Source organism: Monodelphis domestica, chromosome 3 (assembly GCF_027887165.1).
Source record: "Monodelphis domestica isolate mMonDom1 chromosome 3, mMonDom1.pri, whole genome shotgun sequence".
NCBI classification, from domain to species: Eukaryota; Metazoa; Chordata; class Mammalia; order Didelphimorphia; family Didelphidae; genus Monodelphis; species Monodelphis domestica.
In genome coordinates this window covers 317,780,183-317,802,231 of record NC_077229.1, presented here as the reverse complement: position 1 = coordinate 317,802,231, position 22,049 = coordinate 317,780,183, and the positions used below count along the sequence as shown (strand labels likewise).

The 22,049-nt window shown below is 35.1% G+C and overlaps 1 protein-coding gene across 1 annotated transcript in view; it reads left to right on the top strand.

Annotated features, from left to right (window-relative positions):
* Positions 1-22,049, top strand: part of CPA6 (carboxypeptidase A6) — a 364,762-nt gene that overhangs the window by 251,743 nt on the left and 90,970 nt on the right. The window contains 4 exon segments of the mRNA XM_007487010.3: positions 7,980-8,054; positions 8,056-8,092; positions 9,105-9,206; positions 10,057-10,161. Coding sequence (XP_007487072.2) covers positions 7,980-8,054; positions 8,056-8,092; positions 9,105-9,206; positions 10,057-10,161 — 319 coding nt within the window.

The window sequence follows — 22,049 nt, the reverse complement described above, 5'->3', positions numbered from 1 at the left end:
TGGATATCTTATGGACATTTCAAATTCAAAATGTCCCAAAAATAATTCATTACATTACTTCCCAATCCCAATCCTACTGCAAACATGCTATTGATTTTGAGGACACTGCCACTGCTCTTCTGGTTAATAGTCTTAGAGGGAATTTTTACTCATTTCTCTCACTCAACTAATCATATACCAAATATTGTCAATTTTACCTCATCAACATCAGTTGCATTCATCACTTTCTCTCTTCTCACATAGCACCCACCCTAGTTCAAGCTTCCATTAACTCTCACCTGAATTATATCAGTAGCCTTTTTTGTTGGTTTCCTTGATTCCACCAGCTCCCCATACTAATCCAACTTCCACACAGCTGCCCAAAAGATATTTCTAAACTATAGACTTATCCCTATTGCTTTGCTACTCTTAATGATTGTCTTAGATAAAATTTAAAAATCTTCAGGCTGGTCTTTAAAACCTTCCACAATATGACTCCTACAGAGTACTCCTATTTTTGAATTTCCAATATTTCCAATATTTTTCACTTTGCTCTACTCCTCATTGCTCTCTTTCTATTCTAGACAAACTAACCTATATTAAATTGCCAAATTCTCTACCTTCAAACACATAACTTTCACATTCCTAGGATGCATTCCCCTTTCCTTGCTAATGCTAAGGACTGAATACCCACATCAATAAATTCAATGTTGTATATTGGATAAGATCTTAAAAGCATTTTAATTGGCCTTAGCATTTGTCACCATCCTTGGATGATTTTGAACTTTCATGACTACGGTTCTTATAAAACTGTTTTTTTTTTCTATCCATTTTGCCTAGAACACTTTTCTTTCTCAATTCTCCCTCTTAACATCCATCCCTACCTTCCATCAGATTTTAGTTCAAAGTTCTATCTTCTATATGAAACCTTTCCTGACCCCTGTTGCCAGTATCTCTCTCCACCATTTAAAAAACAGATTTTTTTTATCATATATAAACAATATATACATACACACAGACACACACTTGGAGGGGGTGTCCCTCAATAGAATGGAAGCTCCTCAAGGTCAGGAAAGGTTTTCTTTTTGCTTTGGTATCCTCAGCTCTGGGAACATATATAGTAGACACATCCTAAATCCTAATTGACTGATTATTTGAATCAGCTCACTCTTTTGTGTTCATCCTCCATCAGCTGCTCTTAGTGTAGTCTTCCATACATTTCTTTTCAGTGTTAGGTTAGGTAAAACATAATGAGGGATATAAATATGAAAAAAGCCATAATGCATTGCAAAGGCAAAAATAGCATAAAGGATTTTTGGATTAAGTCCTCTTGGCACAGCCCCATCCTCATTGCATGGATGATTGAGTTGTCTGTATCACATTAACTGTGTTTATTACTCTGAGCAATTACAGTCATTTGAAAGCAACTTATGGGTGCTGTTAAGTGTTGTTTTATGGTACAAAACCTACTAACATGACAGTTGTTTCTTGAGAATGACTTAGAAAAGTAAAGCTTTTTAGCCACCTGCCAAACCCAGAGGCTATCACTGAGGGACTTTGTAGCATCTTTAAATATTCCAAATGATTGAATTTCCCCATTATTTATGGTTACCTTGGTTAAGGGAGAGGGGTGAGGGAGGGAGTGTAGCTGATATAACAGCTACACATAGTCACATGGTATACAATGTAACTTTAGGATTTTTATTACCCAGTTGCTAGGAGGTCAAATCAATGTCATTATAAGATAATCTAATATTAGTACTATCTTCAAAATATCAAGATTATAGCTTTTAAGATATATAACTTCTTTTCTTTTTATTTTTGAGAGTAGAACCAAGGTTTTTATTTTACTGCTAACTCAATTTTTTTCTTTCATCCAAACATTTTCCACTTTAGCCATTTTCTTTTTGCTCTTTGTTCTTTTAATTTTGTCTGTTCCCCACATATTCAATATCTCATTTCTTATTCTTTGAAAATTTTATTTCATTATGTAATTTAGAATATTTTTCTTGGTTATAAGAATCATGTCCTTTCCCTCCCCTCCCCTCCCCACCACACCATCCTGTAGCTGACACATAATTCTGCTGGGTTTTTCATATGTCCTTGATCAAAACCTATTTCCATATTTCCTATATCTCCAATCATATTTCCATTGACTGATGGGATCAGGCAGTTGTTTTTCTTCTGTGTCTCTACTCCCACAGTTTGTCCTCTGAATGTGGATAGTATTCTTTCTCATAAATCCCTCTGAATTGTTCTACATCACTGCATTGCTACTAGTAGAGAAGTCCATTACATTTGATTGTTCCACAGTGTATCCGTCTCTGTGTATAATGTTCTCCTGGTTCTGCTCCTTTGACTCTGCATCAATTCCTGGAGTTGATTCCAGTTCACATTGAATTCTTCCATATTCTTTGGTGTTAGCAGATAGCTCAGTAACCCTTCAGAAGACTCAGTATATGCTCAGGTTTCTTATTATAAACTTCCAACCTCTTCTTTGTCTCTTCTCTAAGAATCCTGTATTAGTTTATTTATGAGCAAAATATACTTAAGTCACATATTTCTGTTTATAAATAAAACCAGAATCTCATCTTTTTGGAGGAAATGTGCCTAAGCATCTTAATAGTATGTAGATGCCTAGATTCTGATTTGGAAGAGACCTCAGAGGCTATCAAGTCCAAACCCCTCATTTTATAGATGAGGAAATTGAAGCATAGAAATAGTGTCTGAGGCAGGATTCAAAATCAGGGCCTCCTGACTCTAAGACCAGCATTCTATCCATTGCTCTACATTTCTACCTGGTACTGGGATACTAAATAAACTTTTGTGAGGGAAATGCAAAATAAACCCCAAATACAAACTAAAAAGAAGCAAGAATTGCTTGTTTGGGAGTATTCATAAGGTCCATACCTCCTTCTAATGTGAAGGCACAATAATGGCAGCCCTTGACTCATTACGCATGTTACATCTTCACAGGATAAAACCAGAAGCATATATTGTCTAAACCTAGTAAAATTTCCTTTTATGTTGTTGTTTTTCTATTTCAATTCAAGTATTTATATACTACCTATTATAAGCCAAGCACTAGGCTATGTGCTGAAGACGCAAAGACAAGAATGAAAATGGCCCCTGCCCCTCAGGAACATGCATTCTAATAAAGAGAATCAATATGTACCAGAAAAGTAAATACAAAATATATGCCAGGTAACCCCAAGCACCATGTAAATCAAGATAATATTCTAAGTGAAAGTGAAGAGAGCTCTAACAGCTGAGGAAATAGGGAGCCCCTGAAGCAGAACAATGGCATGGACAAATTTAGTCACATAATTTGGCAGCTGTGTGTTTTATGAACAAATATAAAAATGACTAGAAATGCTGTTAGTTTAGAAGATTGTACAATCTATGGTTTTATTTCCCCAATTATCTAGTTCCATGAAATGTCTTAGCATTGAGAATCAATTTGGAGCATATATTCCAGCCTAGCTTTTCCTCTCTCTCTTCTGAGGAAGCAGTTGTACATTCACTATACTGCCAAATGTATGTCCACAAAAAGCAATGGTCCAAGTCAAAGTTGAATAGTCTTATATAAAGTTCTTTCAGTTAGAGATTGGCTATGAGCTGTCTCTGGTGCTGAATCCTTCAGTACAAGTTGAGTTTAGAGCCTAAAGCAAAGTCACACTGGAACTGTATTGTCTATGGCCCTCTTGGAATTCCAACTAGCTTCAGGAGACCCAGAGTGAACTGGGAGCAACAATACAACTCCTAAAAGAACATCTTACCAAAGAAATAAAGTGCCTGTGAGGGAAATATGTAAGCCATGTCTACTCAGTGGGAGAATTATGGACTAGAAAGGTACCCTCAATCTGCACACCTAAGACAGCACTGGGAAACCTATTACTAATTCTAAAACACAAAAGTGGTCAATGGAATTTTTGGAAAAAAAGAAGGAAAGAGAAAAAGAGGGAGGTAAAAAGGGAGAGTTTAAAATAAGGAACCTGAGCAGATACTACCTTCTGAAAGGCTAATGAGCTGTTTGTCAACACCAAAGAATAGCATGTAAGAAAAAAATCTGATCTCCAATTTCAGGTAGAAATGGTCTATTTCTTAAAGTCTAGCAACCTAGTCTAACAGGAAGACTGTGAAAAGCAAATGACAAAAAATCCACCCACTATTAAGCCTTAAAGTGATCACTTTGTCTGGCTTTCTCTTTTGCCCATGTCACAACCTACTTGGTATTATGCTTATTTGTATCCATTCCTACACTCCCCCACCCCCTGCTTATCTCCTTTGAATATATAGTCAGGATGGGGTGGAAAGCCTCCAAATAATTGTCAAACCTGTTGACTCCCACACTTTTCTAGTGATTCATGTGGGATGAATTATACTACCAAAATGAATATAAAATGCATTCCTAATGATGATAAAGTTCTGAACAAGAAATTGAAAATCTTATGAGCATACATGATACTTTTATCATGATTGGCAGTTAGAGGTAAAGGTTTCATTCAGAAAAATGAGAAAGATCTGAGAAGTAAATAGCTGAGTTTTTGTTTGTTTATTTTAAGATAGCATGTAAGAGGGGGATTTCGACTTCTAGATGATTGTTTAAAATTTGACTTTTTCCATGAGAAGAGTAAAGAACTATGAACCAAATCGACACATCAAATCAACAAGCATTTATTAAGCAACCTACTATGTGACAGAAACTGTGACTATAGGGATTCTAAACTAAAAATATTTCCCATGAGATCATACCTGACTATATTGACTATGTCATACAAATGATACAGCATTAGCTAAAACACTGTTAGAATATATTTGACTGGAATCTAGCAAAGATAATCAAAAGTCAAAGAATGGCAGTAGAGAGGTGACCTGACTACATATACTATACCATAAATACCATAGAGAGGAGTTACATTGTAGAAATAAGGATAACATAGAGTCCAGTAATTCACAGAAAATAAATACAAGATAGGAACTAGTTATAAAATACATTGCCAGAATTGGAAAATGAGAGTATGTCCTTCAATTGGGGAATGGCTGAACAAACTGTGGCTTATGATTGTGGTGGAATACTATTGTGCTCAAAGAAACAATGAACTGGAGGAATTCCATGTGAACTGGATTGACCTCCAGGAATTGATGAAGAGTGAAAGGAGCAGAACCAGGAGAAAATTACACACAGAGACCAACACACTGTGATACAACCAAATGCAATAGACTTCTCTACTAGCAGCAATTCAATGAGCCAGGACAATTCTGGGGGACTTATGAGCAAGAACGTTATCCACATCCAGAGAAAGAACTGTGGGAATAGAAACACAGAAGAAAAACAATTGCTTGATCACATACGTCAATGGGATATGATTGGAGATGTAGACTCTAAAATAATCACCCTGGTTCAATTATCAATAATAGGGAAATAGGTCTTGATCAATGATATATGTAAAACCTAGTAGAATTGCATATTGGCTGGGGGGGTGAAGAGGGGAAGGAAAGAACATGAATCATGTAACCTTAGGAAAATATTCTAAAATAATTAATTAAATAAAATGTTTTAAATAAAAATAAAATTAAATACATTGCCTAAGGTATCTATTTGCAAATGCTTGGTTGACAACTAAGGTAAACTTGAGATTTTGTCCCAAAGAAGCAGATGATACTCATTGATATCATTGAGATATATATATATATATATATATATATGGAAAGGGAGCTCCAGTTTGAATACCCAAAAAGTATGCCTTTTTACAAAGAAACAGTATAGATAAGGACAAAAGCATATGTATATCATAATGGTAAACTCAAATGAGGAAATCCAGAAATAAGAATTTGAAAGCATGGTGGAAATTTTGAGAATATGGTAATAAACCAATAAATGGAGTGATGTTGTCAAAGAAGTATACTTCAGACTATTTAGATGGAAGAACATAAATGAGGAATTAAGGAAATATCTTAATCCTCAGATATGATATAATGGTTATAGTGGTCTAGACATCTGCCATAGCTCTCATCCAAAGCAAGGCAGCTAATGCCATTAGGTTGTCACAAATTTAACTTCATCCTTTAAAAAGTGGACAGAATTGTGAGGAAAATGCATTTTCTAACCAACAAGGAGGAGCTAGATGGCAACCTTGAGAAAAGTCAACACTCCATCTTATAATTTGTGATAGAAAAAAAAAGAAAAGCTGATATAGTCTGGCATCTACATTATACTCAGGGAAAGTAGCACAGAGTTCTGATATGTATGATTACATATCTTAAAATTTCTGCAAGGGAAGTTGGCCTAAGAAATTTTGAAAGCTCCTAAGAATAAAATTCTGTGGGGTCAAATGGAAATAATTTTATTAAAAAGAAAAAAGAATTGTTAACTTAAAAAGATGAATCTACAAGGAATTCATCAAAAAATGATTGTTAAAGACTTATAGAAGAAAAACTATGGACAGATAACTAAGAATTAATATCTGTCCACTATTTGCTTAGTCGTGCTTCTTTTTTCTTTGCCTCTCTGTATCTAAATCCCCTTACCTAGTGATTAATCAATCCACAAATATTTATTGAGTACCTAATATAAGCCAGACATGGTGCTAGGCACTGGGGGTACAAGTACAAGGAATTTTTAAATGTCTTAAACATAATTAACTTATATCCTAATGGGAGAATCAACAAGTACAAATGAAACTATATGCAGCATAAATATAAAGTTTATGCATGGAAGAGTGTGATGTGTATATGTATATGTATACACAAATCCACACAAAGCAGTCAAATACCAAAGAGTTTGGGAAGTAGATAAATAGTAATTGTGGGTGAAGATAAGAAATGGATCATGAATAAGATATCTAAGCTATCTCTTAAAGTAAGAGTGGCACTCTCAGGAAAATATAATGAGGGTGTGTATTTCCAGGAATATAGAACAGCCAAACCCTTGTTATATATTATTTTTCATAACAGCTTCTTATATTTAAAAAAGTTCTCTATATCTCAAGTACCCCTATGATGGTATCTCTTTGTCTCTGTCTATCTTGACTATGTATCCTACCTATAGCTATCCAAATATCCTATCTACATCTCAACTACCCTAAGATATATAAACTCTTATAATTCACAGACCAGACCATGTGTTGGTTTTCTTTGTATCTCTCTAATTGCCTGGTACCATATTTTGTACATAGTCAGTACTTAATGGATTTGTTTTGAATGAATAAACAAAAAAGTAATGCCTCTTCATGAAAGCAATCATACTTCATATGCCCCCTTTTAGAACAATTAACAGGATCATCAACTTGTGGACAAAGATATCACTATATTTAATGTAATATATGCTCTACTTCAAGAACCTCTGGGTTTACATTAACAAGGCTCAATCTTGAGGTCTCCTCCCCAAATCACTCTCTCTTTGATTTGTTTTGCCCTCACCCAGAATTCCCTCTGAGACACAGCTAAATAAAGGTAGAATATAGTTTGTATTTAGGTTTCCACAGATGTAGGAAAAGAAGTCTCCAGATCCTGTACAATCATTCAAGGTTACCAGACATTTGTAAGGGACCACATAATCTTTATAATATCTCTTGAAAATGCAAAGAAAACATAAAGGACTCACAGTAGCCCATGAAAAATTAATACAATGCTTTCTTTCTAGTGAATTCCACCTTTCCCCAGTCTTAAAGTCCTTGAGACTAAACCCAAAGAGTCATTGTACTACTTAAAAAAAAACAAGGTAAAATTAAATAGGTCACCTTAAGTACTGAGTATACAAAATGGGATTTGTGTGGGAGTGGGGAGCAGTGCAGTATTTTTAAATCATTGTACTATTTGTTTGACAGTTTCTATTTCATTGAACTAGAAATATTTTCAAATATTTTAATAAAAAATATATTCAGGTCACATTACCTTTGCTCTATATCTCTTTGCAGCTCTATAATCTGTATTTCTTATTGAAATTGCACCTAGTTTAGTTTATTCTTTAACAACAAATGTTGTTTTTTTAAATCCAGGGTCTTAATAGCTGATCTTCAGAAAACATTAGAAAAAGGAAGCAGCTTAAAGGCCCAACGGAAACGTAGATCGCTTCCAGGATAGTTATGAAGTTTATCACTCTTTAGAAGAAGTAAGTAAATAAAATAGGGTATTGTTTAATATGTGCACTGCATATCAGAGCATACATATGCATATATATTCACTACAACTTCAATCCCAACATTGGGAGACAGACAATTCTTGGTCCATAAATTTTATTTAGACTTCTTGGTGTATTAATTCTATACAAATGGGAATCACCAAAAGAACCTCAAAGTCTACCTAAGCCAATTCACCCCTGTACAAGAATTTACTCTACAGCATTCTGAGCTTTAGCCCCCCTAAAATTTCTCTCATAGAACCATTCATTCCATGCTGATGTTCATTGTTCATTAATGACTCATCTTCTGTTACCCGCCCTTTCTTCTCTCTTCTACACATCTATGTTGATTAGTTCTTTGTTTATACATGTAAGTATCTTAAGTCAATTCCAATTTTTCCTATTCATCAGAATTTCACCTCTTTATAAAGTCTTCAGAATTTCATTTGTAAGAAATTCCTATCCTTCTAGGACTAACTTCCCTCTGGAATTTTAGTCCCATGAGAACCTATCTACCCTTCCTCTGAAGAAAAAAATAATGTTGCAGATGACTATATTAAAATCTTTGAAATCCATATTTTCCTGAAGTTGATTTCTCCTTTTCCCCCTATTTATTTTGCAGAGAGCAGAAAATTTTTAAAGTTCTATTCATCAAAAGACATGTGCTACAATTTGGCTAATTTTTATTGCATGGATGTATCTACAGCAAAACTATCATTAATAAATCAGTGATCTATATAGTATTAGTATGTCAAATAGAAACTGGACCTAAAGAGGCATCGTGCTATGAAAAATAAAAAGGGCAGAAAATGAGAGTGGGATTTGTTAAGTAGCCTGAAGTACAGGGTACACAAAATGGAAATTTCTGTGTATGGCATCTTCCACATCTGGTCTTAAAGTATTTATAGTTCCTGCTGGCACCCTCTTCATCCTCCTCAGGTTCTCTCTTTTCTGCTTTAATTTTAATTGACTCTGACAGAATTTTTTACTTTTGTGATTTTAGATTCAAAATTGGATGCATCATTTGAATAAAACCCATTCAGGCCTCATCCACATGTTTTCTATTGGAAAATCATATGAGGGAAGATCTCTTTTTATATTAAAGGTAAAAAACAGACATTGCAATATTAGATGGAATGATTAGTGCCAACTTTCAGATGAAATACTTGTGAAAATAATTCATATTTTCCACATTGTCATAGGGTTACTTATTGGGGTAGATTTGAGTTATTAACTCTTGCATATATTCTCAAAGTCAAATTCAAAGGCTAATATGGGAAAATATTTTACCCTTGAGCTGGTGGATTATAGTTTATTTTCCTCAAACAAAATTTCTAGAATATTCTTTCTACTTTCTTCATTTAATGCATTTGGAAAATTAATAGTCTGGGAAATTATGTGTTTTTTTCAGTTCTCAGGATAAAATTCAAAGAATTATATATAGCTATAGTCACCTCTGAATATCATATCAGGGGTTATTTATTATATATTAAATTAAAAATCATCAAACTCAAGTCAGAAATAGCATAAATAAAACAAGGATATATAAGGAGAAAACTACCATCTATTTTTTCATTCTTTCCATCTAGCTCAATGAACTTCTTTTGGCTCCTGCATCATACTGTGTCTTCCCCTACACCCAAAAAGTAGACTAATTTCTAAGAAATTTTATAGGGAAAATGTTACAATACAATAATAATGCTGGTATTAGTGTGTGACCCATGAGACAATATTCAAGAAAAGAGATAATAGATTTGCAGAATGTTTTTGGTTCCCTGATTTGTAAACTGGACAGAGTATTTACTCTTCTCCATGAGGTAATCCTAGCCTTCCTGGACAGATGTCAAATCTATTCTGAGGAGATAAAGTTATACTAAAGAATGTTACTGAAATCTTGCTATTGGTCACTGAGACAAAATGTCCAAAATGGTTATTATGAATACCTTTGTTTTCAGCTGGGCAGAAGATCCAGGGCTTACAAAAGAGCTGTCTGGATAGACTGTGGTATTCATGCAAGAGAATGGATTGGTCCTGCCTTTTGTCAATGGTTTGTAAAAGAAGTAAGTTGAAACCCTTTCTGCAGTTCTGTTTCAGGATTCATGATGCATCGGTGCATCTGCGGGTATTTTTTTCTCTCCTGTGACAACAGAAGCAGAATTTTAAAGTCAGTTTTAGTCAACTGAATGTTATGAAACCACAGAGGTTGAAATACTTTAAGCCCTACAATCCCAAATTGGATTCCAGGAAATTGTGCCATGTATGATATTCAGCTTAAGAGACGATGGTTCACTTCATTTACTCTTCAAAATGGCTTTGCATATGCTAGATTTATTAATGAGGTGATGGAAAGGCTTTACAGTATGGCTTTCTTATTTACTAGTCACAAAAATAGGGCCTTTAAACATAGTAGTGAATTATGCTTTAATTCTGTAACATTCTGCATTGAGAAGTTAATGACATTTTCACCCACTACCATTTAGTGGCTGGAGGGAACTATTCATCTTCTGAATCTCTGAATTGCCACTTCCTAGTCTTTTCAGTCAACATACACTGAGCAGCAGAGAGAGAGAGAGAAACATGTATAAGATCCATGCATTCAATATAGAACACTGTACTAGTTGCTATGTAGGCATGTAAAATAATAAAATGAAATTAAAGTACATGGTCCTTGTCATCAAAGAGCTCAGCACCCAATGGGAAAAAAGAATGTGAAAATAGAGCAAGTTCATACCAAACAAGGAGATTTATATACATATATATAGAGAGAGTATACATATATATATATATATATATATTACTTAGAAAAGTATGAAGAAAAGGGAAGACTGTTAAAAATAAATAGAATTTTGTAGTGGTGAGGAAGACCTGGCATCAGGAGATCTGGATTTGAATTCTAGAACTGATATTCATTTAGTCTGTGACCATGAGCAAGTCATGTAACTTTTTGAACTTCAGTTTATTCATTTGACAATGATACATGCACTAACTACATAATTTACTCATTTGTTCAACAAACACTTATTAACTTCCCATTAAATTCCACACACTGTATTTTAGGGCTAGGAATACAGAAACAAAATAAAACAGGGCCTAAGTTCAAGGAGCTTAAACAGATAAGGATTGCAAAAACATACAAGATAACACAAACAAGTAAATTCAACTGATATACCAACATACCTTATTTTGTTGCACCATTCCCACTGCTGCCTAGTCAGCTGATCAGTGCTAGCAGTCTAAAGTGGCAAGAAAATTGGATAATGACATGTAGCTTTTAGGTCAATGAATATATGAGTGTGCAGCAACCATGCAGGGAACTTGGGAGCAAAAGAAGAGATGAGACACTGTTTCCTATCAATAGCAAAGCTGTCATATACAGGACTTCCTCTCTGGAACACCACCATATTACCTAGCTCTACATCCCTAACTGATGCAGGGACATGAAGAAAACCTACCAGATATAACTTAATGATGTAGCTTTGAATGTATTTGCCCTGGAAGCAAGAGACCTAGGTTTAAGTCCCTGTGGTCACTAACTTGCTGTGAAGCCTTGGACAAGCCAATTAACCTCCAGGAATTTCAGTTTTTCTCATCTATAAAATAGGGGAAAATAATATTAGTATTATTATCTTCATATAATTTTCAAAAAGACCAAGTGCTTTTTAACCACTTTAGCAATTCGGTTTGTCAGTCAATAAATATTTATAAGTGTCTACTAAGTATTAAGAAATAAGACAAGTCTCTGGAAAACAAAGAAAGACCAAAAGGTAGTCCTTCCTTCCAAGGAGTTCAGGTCTAATGCGAGAGACAATATGCAAACCACTGTTTACAAATGAGATATACATTGGATAAATTAGAGCTAATCAACTTAATTAAAGCATAAGAATTAAGGAGGAGGGTCAGAAAAGGCTTCCTTTAGAAGGCAGGACTTAGAGAAAATTTGAAGGAAACCAAGAAGTCGAGATAAGAAAGGAGGGAAGCATGAGGGAAATCCAGTAAGTTGAATGAGATAACAAGGAGGCCAAAGTCAATGAATCATGGAGAATGTAGTGGGGTATATAATGAAAGTATAAAGATTGGAAAGGTGGGGAAAGATGTTTGTAGGTTATGAAAGGCTTTGAATGCCAAACAGAGCATTGATCCTAGAGCTAATAGGGAGGAACTAGAGTTTTTTGAGGGTGGAAGATGACATGGTTAGACCTTCACTTTAAAGATGACTTTAGCAGTTGAATGGCAGATTGACTGAAATGGAGAAAGTATGGAATCAGGAAGATCAACCAAGAGGCTATTTCAATAGTGTAGTCATGAGGTGATGAGGGTCTTCATATACCAAACATTTCTTGAACATTTCTTATGTGCTATCCACTGGGAGATTCAAGAGCAAAACCAAATGATTCTTGCCCTAAGGAGTTTATGATGGTTAGCTATTATCATAGATTATGTGGCCTTTCCAGTCTTTACCACTCAAAGATGTTAAAGTCCTATTAACTATAATTTCACATTTTTCTTCAAAATAAACCTTCACTTTCAGGCTTTCCCTGACTTTGATTTCCCAGACATACACACACAGCATGTCTACATAAGCAATATAGTATCTCAGTGCTAAACAGTGCTAAAATCATGCCATCTGTGTTACCTTGGAAGAAGTACCTTGGCTGTGTGTGATTCTAACACTCTAGAACTAGGTATTAGACCTGGACTACTTACACAGCAGTATATTTTCCACTTCCCTCATCTCCTCTTCAGCATACTCCTTTGTCAACCCCATATTGACTTTGCATGCCAGGAGGAACATCAGCACTAGAACAGCGACCTGGGTCCACACATCTCCTCTTCTATATCAATATTCCTGCATCCCTATCGCATGCTCTGAGAGGCAGGACATTGTATTAGAGAAAGCACTGAACCAAGAACTAGAGACCTAGGTTCTAGCCCTGGATTTATTACTAACTAGATGGATAATGTTGAATCAGTCATTTCCCTCCCTGGCCCTCAGTTTCTTTTATCTGCAGAACAAAATTTTAAGCTAGGTAACAATTGAAATTCACAAGAGGCAGAATTTCTTAATTTTAGTTAATTATTAATAACTACTCAGTATAATCCAAATTGGCTAATTGACCCCTTTCACAGTCTGAATGGGAGCAAAAGAGTGGGGCAAAAGAGAGCATCTCCTCTTATGCAACTCTTTTACACCCCTTGAGACCTTACTACTCAGCTCCTTTCCTTGACATCCCATGACATCCTGATTGACAGTCATAGAGGAAGTACACTTAGAGACTTCAATATCTCCATCATTACTTCATTGCTAGAGGGGAGTGTCTTTGCTTCAACCCAGGATGATGCCAACTCATCAGGCCATGTGGAGTCCCACATGGCTGCTAGAGTTCACTGTATTCCTCTAATATCTCCAGTGACTCAGGGTTTACCCTATTCTTCATCCTTTCATTCTTTTAAGATTTAAACAAAAGCAGGGAGGACTCAACCCAGTTTCATAACCTGCAGGAGAAACTGTTTCATTCTGACTCAGATTGTTCTTGGAAGGATCCAAGGGGAAATAATTTCATAATTCAATGTTAATTTTATTCAATTAGATGACCTTTATGGTCCGTCCTGGATCAAATCTTCTATAATTTTCTGAACCTCCACTTGCTCTTCTATCTCCCATAACCTTAACCAAAGCATTTAACCTCTCTAGGTTTAAGTTTCCTTATTTGAAAATAAATAAATTGGATTTAGGTGTCTCTGATGGACCTCCTAGCTTCAAATCTGTAATCCTAATTATCTGAATGCCCCAGTGAAGACATAGAGAGTAGTAAAATCAGTGATCTGTTTTTCCAAATGGATCTCCAGACTAACAAGTTTTATTTTTTATTTATTTTCATTCACTTACATAGAACTCATATTTCAAACAAAGAATCAACTGCTAAATAGAGAACCCTGAAAAAACAGGCTATCAGAAATGTAAATTATATCGTGTATTTTTCCTGCTTCATCTCTCAAACAGGCAGTCATTTAATTGTGTCAGAAAATGCTCACTTCATTTTTCATGCTTTTTTCTGATTTTATTTGCCATCTCTCCTCCCCCCATTTCCTAACACTCAAAGTCCACCAAATTCTATTTCAGTCATGGTTGGGAGCTTATACAAGCAAGGAAAATTAAAATTAATTTGATGGACCAAGATTGGAAAATCTTTCTCTTGTAAATGATTGCTTATTACAAAAGTTTCAGAACCATTGCTAACATTGTGCCATTATCCATAGTGCTTTATGATATTTTCTCAGGCTTTAGTAGAGTTAGTGTCAAAATCACCAGATTCTCCCTTTTCTCTGGAAACAGAAAGGAGATTGTATGAATGCTGCCCATTAACAATTAGTCTCCTGAAAAATACAACAGGCCAAAATAGATGGGTACTAGCTTTGCCTCACTTCAATAGAGGAGAAAGCCAACTGAAGAATATAAATAAATAAGATTAAAAAATGGTCAAATCTCTTCTGCCTTAGATTCAATATATATTAGTGGTTCTAAGACAAAAGGTAAGGGTCTAAAAAAAATAAATGGTGAAGGAAGCTAAGTAGACATTTCCTAACTGTGTGACCCTAAGCAAGTCACCTATAACACCATTGCCTAGCCCTTACAACTCTTTTGCCTTGGAACTGATAAAGAAGATATTTTAAATGGTGAAAGACTGAAGAAATACACTGTCCAAAGGAAGTAGAACAGAGCCTAGAAGAAGTTGGAGTTATAGGCTACCAATGCAAAGGAGTTTTTAAAGGAATAGAAAAAGGAAGAACCTAGAGAAAACTGAAAGAAGGAGATCTGAGATAATGAATATTAGTTATATTTTTAAAATTAAACAAAATTATGAAGTTGAATATAAAAAAAACTTTTTCCCATTCCTGGAAGATTTCTACAGTTTCCTCTAATGAGGATTTTTTAATTGTTGTTCCTATTATGCAATCCATCCTATGAGACATTATGGGAGATGAAGACAAAATTTAAGGTGTTTTATCTGCCCCCAAAGAAACTTCACTCTAGATATAAAAAAGGAGACATTACCAAATTAAGTGTGAAATTGTGCTATAAGAATTACCAGTAGGACAGAGTCAAGATGGCAGCATAGAGGCAGTGAAAGTTCAGACCTCTGAAAACCCTTCCTTACTGATTAAAACTAAATGCTCCTAGGGGACTAAAAACCAAACCTAACAATAGGGCGGAGCTAAGGAACCCTCCTGCTGGACTCAACTTAAAAGATATGCCCCCCCAAAAACCTGAATTTGAGAACACTCAGGTGTAAAGGAAAGGAAGAAGGAAGGTCTCAGGAGGCCTCACCCACCTACAATGCTGAGCCCCCAGCACTGACTGAAACCACTGGATGAACAAGGGTGCTAGTCTGAAGGGAGTACCTTGTGGGAAAAGCTGTGTGAGGCTCAGAGCTCAGGCAGTGGGCAAGCAGTTGGAGAAGAAGCTCAGAGCCGGTACCCTACTTGCAGAAGCAGAGACAATCCATACCCCCTCTTTTTCCTGAGGTTTTGGCCTTAGAGCATATCTAGCTCTGCAAGTTTGACCCAACTGGGCTTAATCCCATCAAGCCTTCAGAGTGCAGGGAAGCTCAAGCTCCAACACCCCTCCCCCACAGATGGCTCTGAGAGATTTGCTGACTAACCTCCAAGGGTGAAGGCTGACAGAAAAGACCAAAACCATAGATCCAGAACATAATGAGAGGATCAAGAGTGCAAGCAACGACAAGGGGAAAACAAGGAGAAAATATGAGCAAACAACAGAAAAAGAAAATACAATTAACAACTTCTATCCAGGCAATAAACAAAGAGTAGATGTAAAAGAGGAGGATGAAGGAACACCAAACAAAAACACAGAAACCCCAGCAAATTGAACACAGGCTTTGGAAGAACTCAAAATACAATTCAAAACACAAGTAAGAGAGGCTGAAGATAACTGGGAAAAAAACTTTAAAAGCAAGAAAAGTCATCTGGAAACAGAAAACAGTGTCTTGAAGGCCAAAATTAACCAGATTGAAAATGAGGCAAAGGAGAAGAAAGATGAGGCAAAAAAAATGAAAGATGAGGTAAATAAGAGGAAAGATGACCTCCAAAGAAAATAAGACCTGAAGGAGAAGGATGACCAAAAAGCCAGGGATGAAATCCAGTCTTTAAAAACCAGAATACAACAATTAGGAGCAAGCAACTTCACAAGGCAGCAGGAAACTATAAAACAGAATCAAAAGAATGGAAAAATTGAGGAAAATATGAAACACCTCATTCACAAAACAGAAGATTTAGAAAATCGTTCCAGGAAAGACAACTTAAGAATCAGTGGTCTATCTGAAAACCATGACAAAAAAAAAAAGGCTGGACCTCATCCTACCGGAAATTATTAAAGAAAACTGCCCCAACATTCTAGAACAATAGGGAAAAGTGGAGGTTGAAAGAATCCACAAATATTCTCCTATACTTAATCCCCAATTAACAACACCCAGGAATGTTATAGCCAAATTCAAGAACTATCAGACCAAGGAAAAAATATTACAAGCTGCTAAGAAGAAGTCATTCAGATATCATGGAACTACAGTGAGGATAACACAGGATCTGGCTTCATCTACATTGAAGGAATGAAAAGCATGGAATATGATATTCCAGAAAGCAAGGGAACTAGGTCTACAACCAAGAATTAATTACCCAGCAAAACTAACTATATTCTTACAGGGTAAAGTATGGTCATTTAATAAAATAGAAGAATTCTAAGCATTTGTAAAGAAAAGACCAGACCTGAACAGAAAATTTGAAGCCCAAACACAGAACTCAAGAGAATCATCAAAAAGTAATTAAGAAAGGGGGAAAAAACAAAAACAAAATGAACAAAAAAACCCTTTTTTAAGAGACCCAATAAGTTAAAATGATATGTATCCCTATAAGAAAAGAGGACATTGGTAACTCTTAAAAATTATTATCACCTGGATAGCGAAAAGAATTATACTTTGAGTGAAGAGTGACAAACTGTATCGATAAATTACTAAGACATAAATATGTATATAGATATATTTATGCATAAATATATATGTATATATACACATATATATAACTAGAGTTCTAAAAAGAGGTTAATACTAAGTGGGGTAAATGTATATGTCACAAAGAAGCGCATGGTGGGAGGGGGGAGAACATCAATACACTGGAAGGGTAAAGAGGTTGGAGATAGGAAATACTCAACTCTTATGTGCATTGAAATTGACTTTCAAAGAGGGAAAAACAAAATACATTGGGGCAGAGAATTGATTTGCAACCTATGGGGAAGTAGAAGGGCAACAAATGGACTGGTGGGGAGGGAAGTAATACAAGGGAGGGAGAGGGTTGGGTGTAGTTTAAAAATACTATAAAGAAAATAAGAGGGGAATAAGAAGGGAGGGGAGGTAGAAAGGGAAGTAAAATAAAGGTGGGAATTAGGGGGAGCAATTAAAAACAAAACACTTATATAGAAGGAAATAGTGAAAGAAGAAAGGGCAGGACTAGGAGTGGAAATCAAACTGCTGGGAAATACACAGCTGGTAATCATAACTCTAAATGGGAATGGAATAAACTCACCCATAAAAGCAAGCAAATAGCAGAGTAGATTAGAAAACAAAACCCTACCATATGCTGTCTACAAGAAACAAACATGAGGAAGGTAGACATACATAGGTTAAAAGTAAGAGGATGGAGCCAAATCTATTAGACATCAACTGAGAAAAAGAAGCCAGGAGTTGCAATCATGATATCTGATGAAGCCAAAGTAAAAATAGATCTAGTCAAAAGAGCTATGGAAGGTAATTACATCCTGATAAAAGTCCATATAGACAATGAGAAAATATCAGTACTCAAAATGTATGCACCAAATGACATAGCATCCAGATTTCTAAAGGAGAAACTAGTGGAGCTCAAGGATGAAATATATAGAAAAGCTATACTAATGAGAGACCTGAACCTTCCTCTATGAGAACTAGATCAATCAAAACAAAAAATAAATGAGGAAGAAGTAAGAGAAATGAATGAAATCTTGGAAAAAATTAGAGTTACTAGGAATGTGGAGAAAAATAAATAGGGATAAAAAGGAATACACCTTCTTTTCAGCAGCATATGGTACATTCACAAAAATTGACCATGTACTAGGGCATAAAAACATTGCAAACAAGTGCAAACAAGCAGAAATAATAAATGCAACCTTCTCATACCACAATGCAATGAAAATAATAATTAGTAAGGGCACATGGAGAGGCAAATCAAAACTTACTTGGAAATTAAACAGTACGATTCTCCAAAACCTGTGAGTTATAGAACAAATCATAGAAATAATAATTTCAATGAAGAAAATGACAATTATGAGATATCCTTTCAAAATCTATGGGATGCAGCCAAAGCAGTACTCAGGGGGAAATTTATATCCTTGAGTTCATATATTAACAAATTAGGGAGGACAGAGGTCAATGAATCAGGCATGCATATTAAGAAACTAGAAAGTGAACAAATTAAAATTCCTCAGATGAAGACCGAATTAGAAATCCTAAAAATCAAAGGAGAAGTTAATAAAATTAAAAGTCAAAGAACTATTAATTTAATAAATAAGACTAGAAGTTGGTACTTTGAAAAAACAAATAAAATAGACAAAGTACTGGTCAATCTAATTTTAAAAGGATAGAAGAAAACCAAATTAACAGTATCTAAGATGAAAAAGGAGACCTCACCTCTAATGAAGAGGTAATTAAGGCAAACATTAAAAATTATTATATCCAATTATATGGCAACAAATATGGCAATCGAGGTGATATGGATGAATATTTACAAAAATATAAATTGCCTAGACTAACAGAGGAAGAAATAGATTACCTAAACCACCCCATATCAGAAAAAGAAATTGAACAAGCAATCAAAGAACTCCCTAAGAAAAAAACCCCAGGTCCAGATGGATTCACAAATGAATTCTATCAAACATTCAAAGAATAACTAATCCCAATATTATACAAACTATTTGACAGAATAAGCAAAGAAGGAGTTCTACCAAATTCCTTTTATGACAGAAATATGGTACTGATTCCAAAACCAGGCAGGTCAAAAGCAGAGAAAGAAAAGTACACACCAATCTCCTTAATGAATATAGATGCAAAAATCCTAAATAGGATACTAGCAAAAAGATTCCAGCAATTGATCATGAGGGTTATTCATTATGACCAGGTAGGATTTACACCAGGAATGCAAGGATGGTCCAATATTAGAAAAACCATCAACATAATTGACCATATTAACAAGCAGACCAACAAAAACCACATGATTATCTCAATAGATGCAGTAAAAGCCTTTGACAAAATACAACACCCATTCCTATTGAAAACACTAGAAAGCATAGGCATAGAAAGGTCTTTCCTAAAAATAATAAACAGCATATATCTAAAACCATCAGCAAACATCATCTGCAATAGGGATAAACTAGAAGCCTTCCCACTAAGATCAGGAGTAAAACAATGTTGCCCATTATTACTTCTATTATTTAATATTGTACTAGAAACACTGGAAGAAGCAATTAGAGAAGCAAAAGAAATTGAAGGTATTAAAATAGGCAATGAGAAGACCAAGCTATCACTCTTTGTGGATGATATGATGGTCTACTTAAGAATCCTAGAGAGTCAACCAAAAAGCTAGTCCAAATAATCAACAACTTTAGCAAAGTTGCAGGATATAAAATAAACCCACATAAGTCATCAGCATTTCTATATATCTCCAACCCATATCAGAAGCAAGAATTAGAAAGAGAAATTCCATTTAAAATCACCCTAGACAACATAATATACTTAGGAATGAATCTATCTGCCGAGACAAACACAGGAACTATATGAACACAACTATAAAACATTCTCCACACAATTAAAACTAGATCTAAACAATTATAAAAACATTAATTGCTTGTGGGTAGGATGAGCTAACATAATAAAAATGACAATCCTACCCAAATTAGTTTACTGATTTAGTACCATATCCATTGAACTCCCAAAAAACTTTTTTACTGAATTAGAAAAAACCATAACAAAGTTCATTTGGAAGAACAAAAGATCAAGGATATCCAGGGAAATCATGAAAAAAAAAATGCAAAGGAAGGTGGCCTTGCAGTCCCAGATCTCAAACTATACTATAAAGCAGTGGTCATCAAAACAATTTGGTACTAGGTAAGAGACAGAAAGGAGGATCAGTGGAATAGACTTGGGATAAATGACCTCAGCAAGACAGTCTATGATAAGCCCAAAGATCCCAGCTTTGGGGACCAAAATCCACTATTTAATAAAAAAAATCTTCTGGGAAAATTGGAAGACAGAATATGAGAGATTAAGTTTGGATCAACATTTCACACCCTATACCAAGATAAACTCAGAATGGGTGAATGACTTGAATATAAAAAAGGAAACTATAAGTAAATTAGGTGAACACAGAATAGTATACATGTCAGATATTTAGAAAAAGAAAATTTTTACAACCAAGCAAGAGCTAGCAAAACATCACAAAATGTAAAATAAATTTTTTTTATTGAATCAAGTTAAAAGGTTTTTGTACAAACAAAATCAATGCAACCAAAATTAGAAGGGAATCAACAAATTGGGAAACGATCTTCATAACAAAAACCTCTGACAGAGGTCTAATTACTCAAATTTATAAAGAGTTAAATCAATTGTACAAAAAATCAAGCCATTCTCTAATTGACAAATGGGCAAGAGACATAAATAGGCAATTTTCAGTTAAAGAAATTAAAACTATTAGTAAGCACATGAAAAAGTGTTCTAAATGTCTTATAATCAGAGAGATACAAATCTAAAGAACACTGAGGTATCACCTCAAACCTAGCAGATTGGCTAACATGACAGCAATGGAAAGTAATGAATGCTGGATAGGATGTGGCAAAGTTGAGACATTAATTCATTGCTGGTGGAGTTGAATTGATCCAACCATTCTGGAGGGCAATTTGGAACCATGCCCAAAAGGCAATAAAAGACTGTCTGCCCTTTGATCCAGCCATAGAGCTGCTGGGTTTGTACCCCAAAGAGATAATAAGGAAAAAGACTTGTACAAGAATATCCATAGCTGCACTCTTTGTGGTGGCCAAAAATTGGAAAATGAGGGGATGCCCTTCAATTGAGGAATGGCTGAACAAAATGTAGTATATATTGGTGATGGAATACTATTGTTCTCAAAGGAATAATAAACTGGAGGAATTCCATGTGAACTGGAATAACCTCTAGGAATTGATGCAGAATGAAAGGAGCAGAACCAGGAGAACATTGTACACAGAGACTGATACACTATGGTACAATGGAATGTAATGGACTTCTCCATTAGTGGCAATGTAGTGACCCTGAACAACCCAGAGGGATTTACAAGAAAGAACACTATCCACATTCAGAGAGAAAACTGTGGAAGCAGAAACACAGAAGAAAAATAACTGTTTGATTACATGGATCGAGGGGATATGATTGGGGATATAGACCCCAAATGAACATCCTAATGCAAACATCAACAACATGAAAATGGGATTTGATCAAGGACAAATGTAAAACCCAGTGGAATTGTGCTTCAGCTATAGGAAGAAGGGGGAGGGGAGTGGAGGGAAAGAATGTAATTCTTGTAACCAAAGAATAATGTTCTAAATTGACTAAAAATCAATAAATTAATTAAAATAAAATAAAGTATTACCAGTTGAGGAATCATTGAGGGTCAGAGAACAGAAAGCTTTACAGAAGATATGAACTTAAAGTGATTAGAAGAAAGGTGGATTTAAATGCACAAAGTAGAGAATAACAATAGGGTCAGAGACATAGGGTTAAGATTGAACCACATATGTGGGAGAAAATGATGACTTAAAATTATAGACTATTGGAGGAGCAGTTATATATGCATCTGGAAGGTGGGTTGGTCACATTTT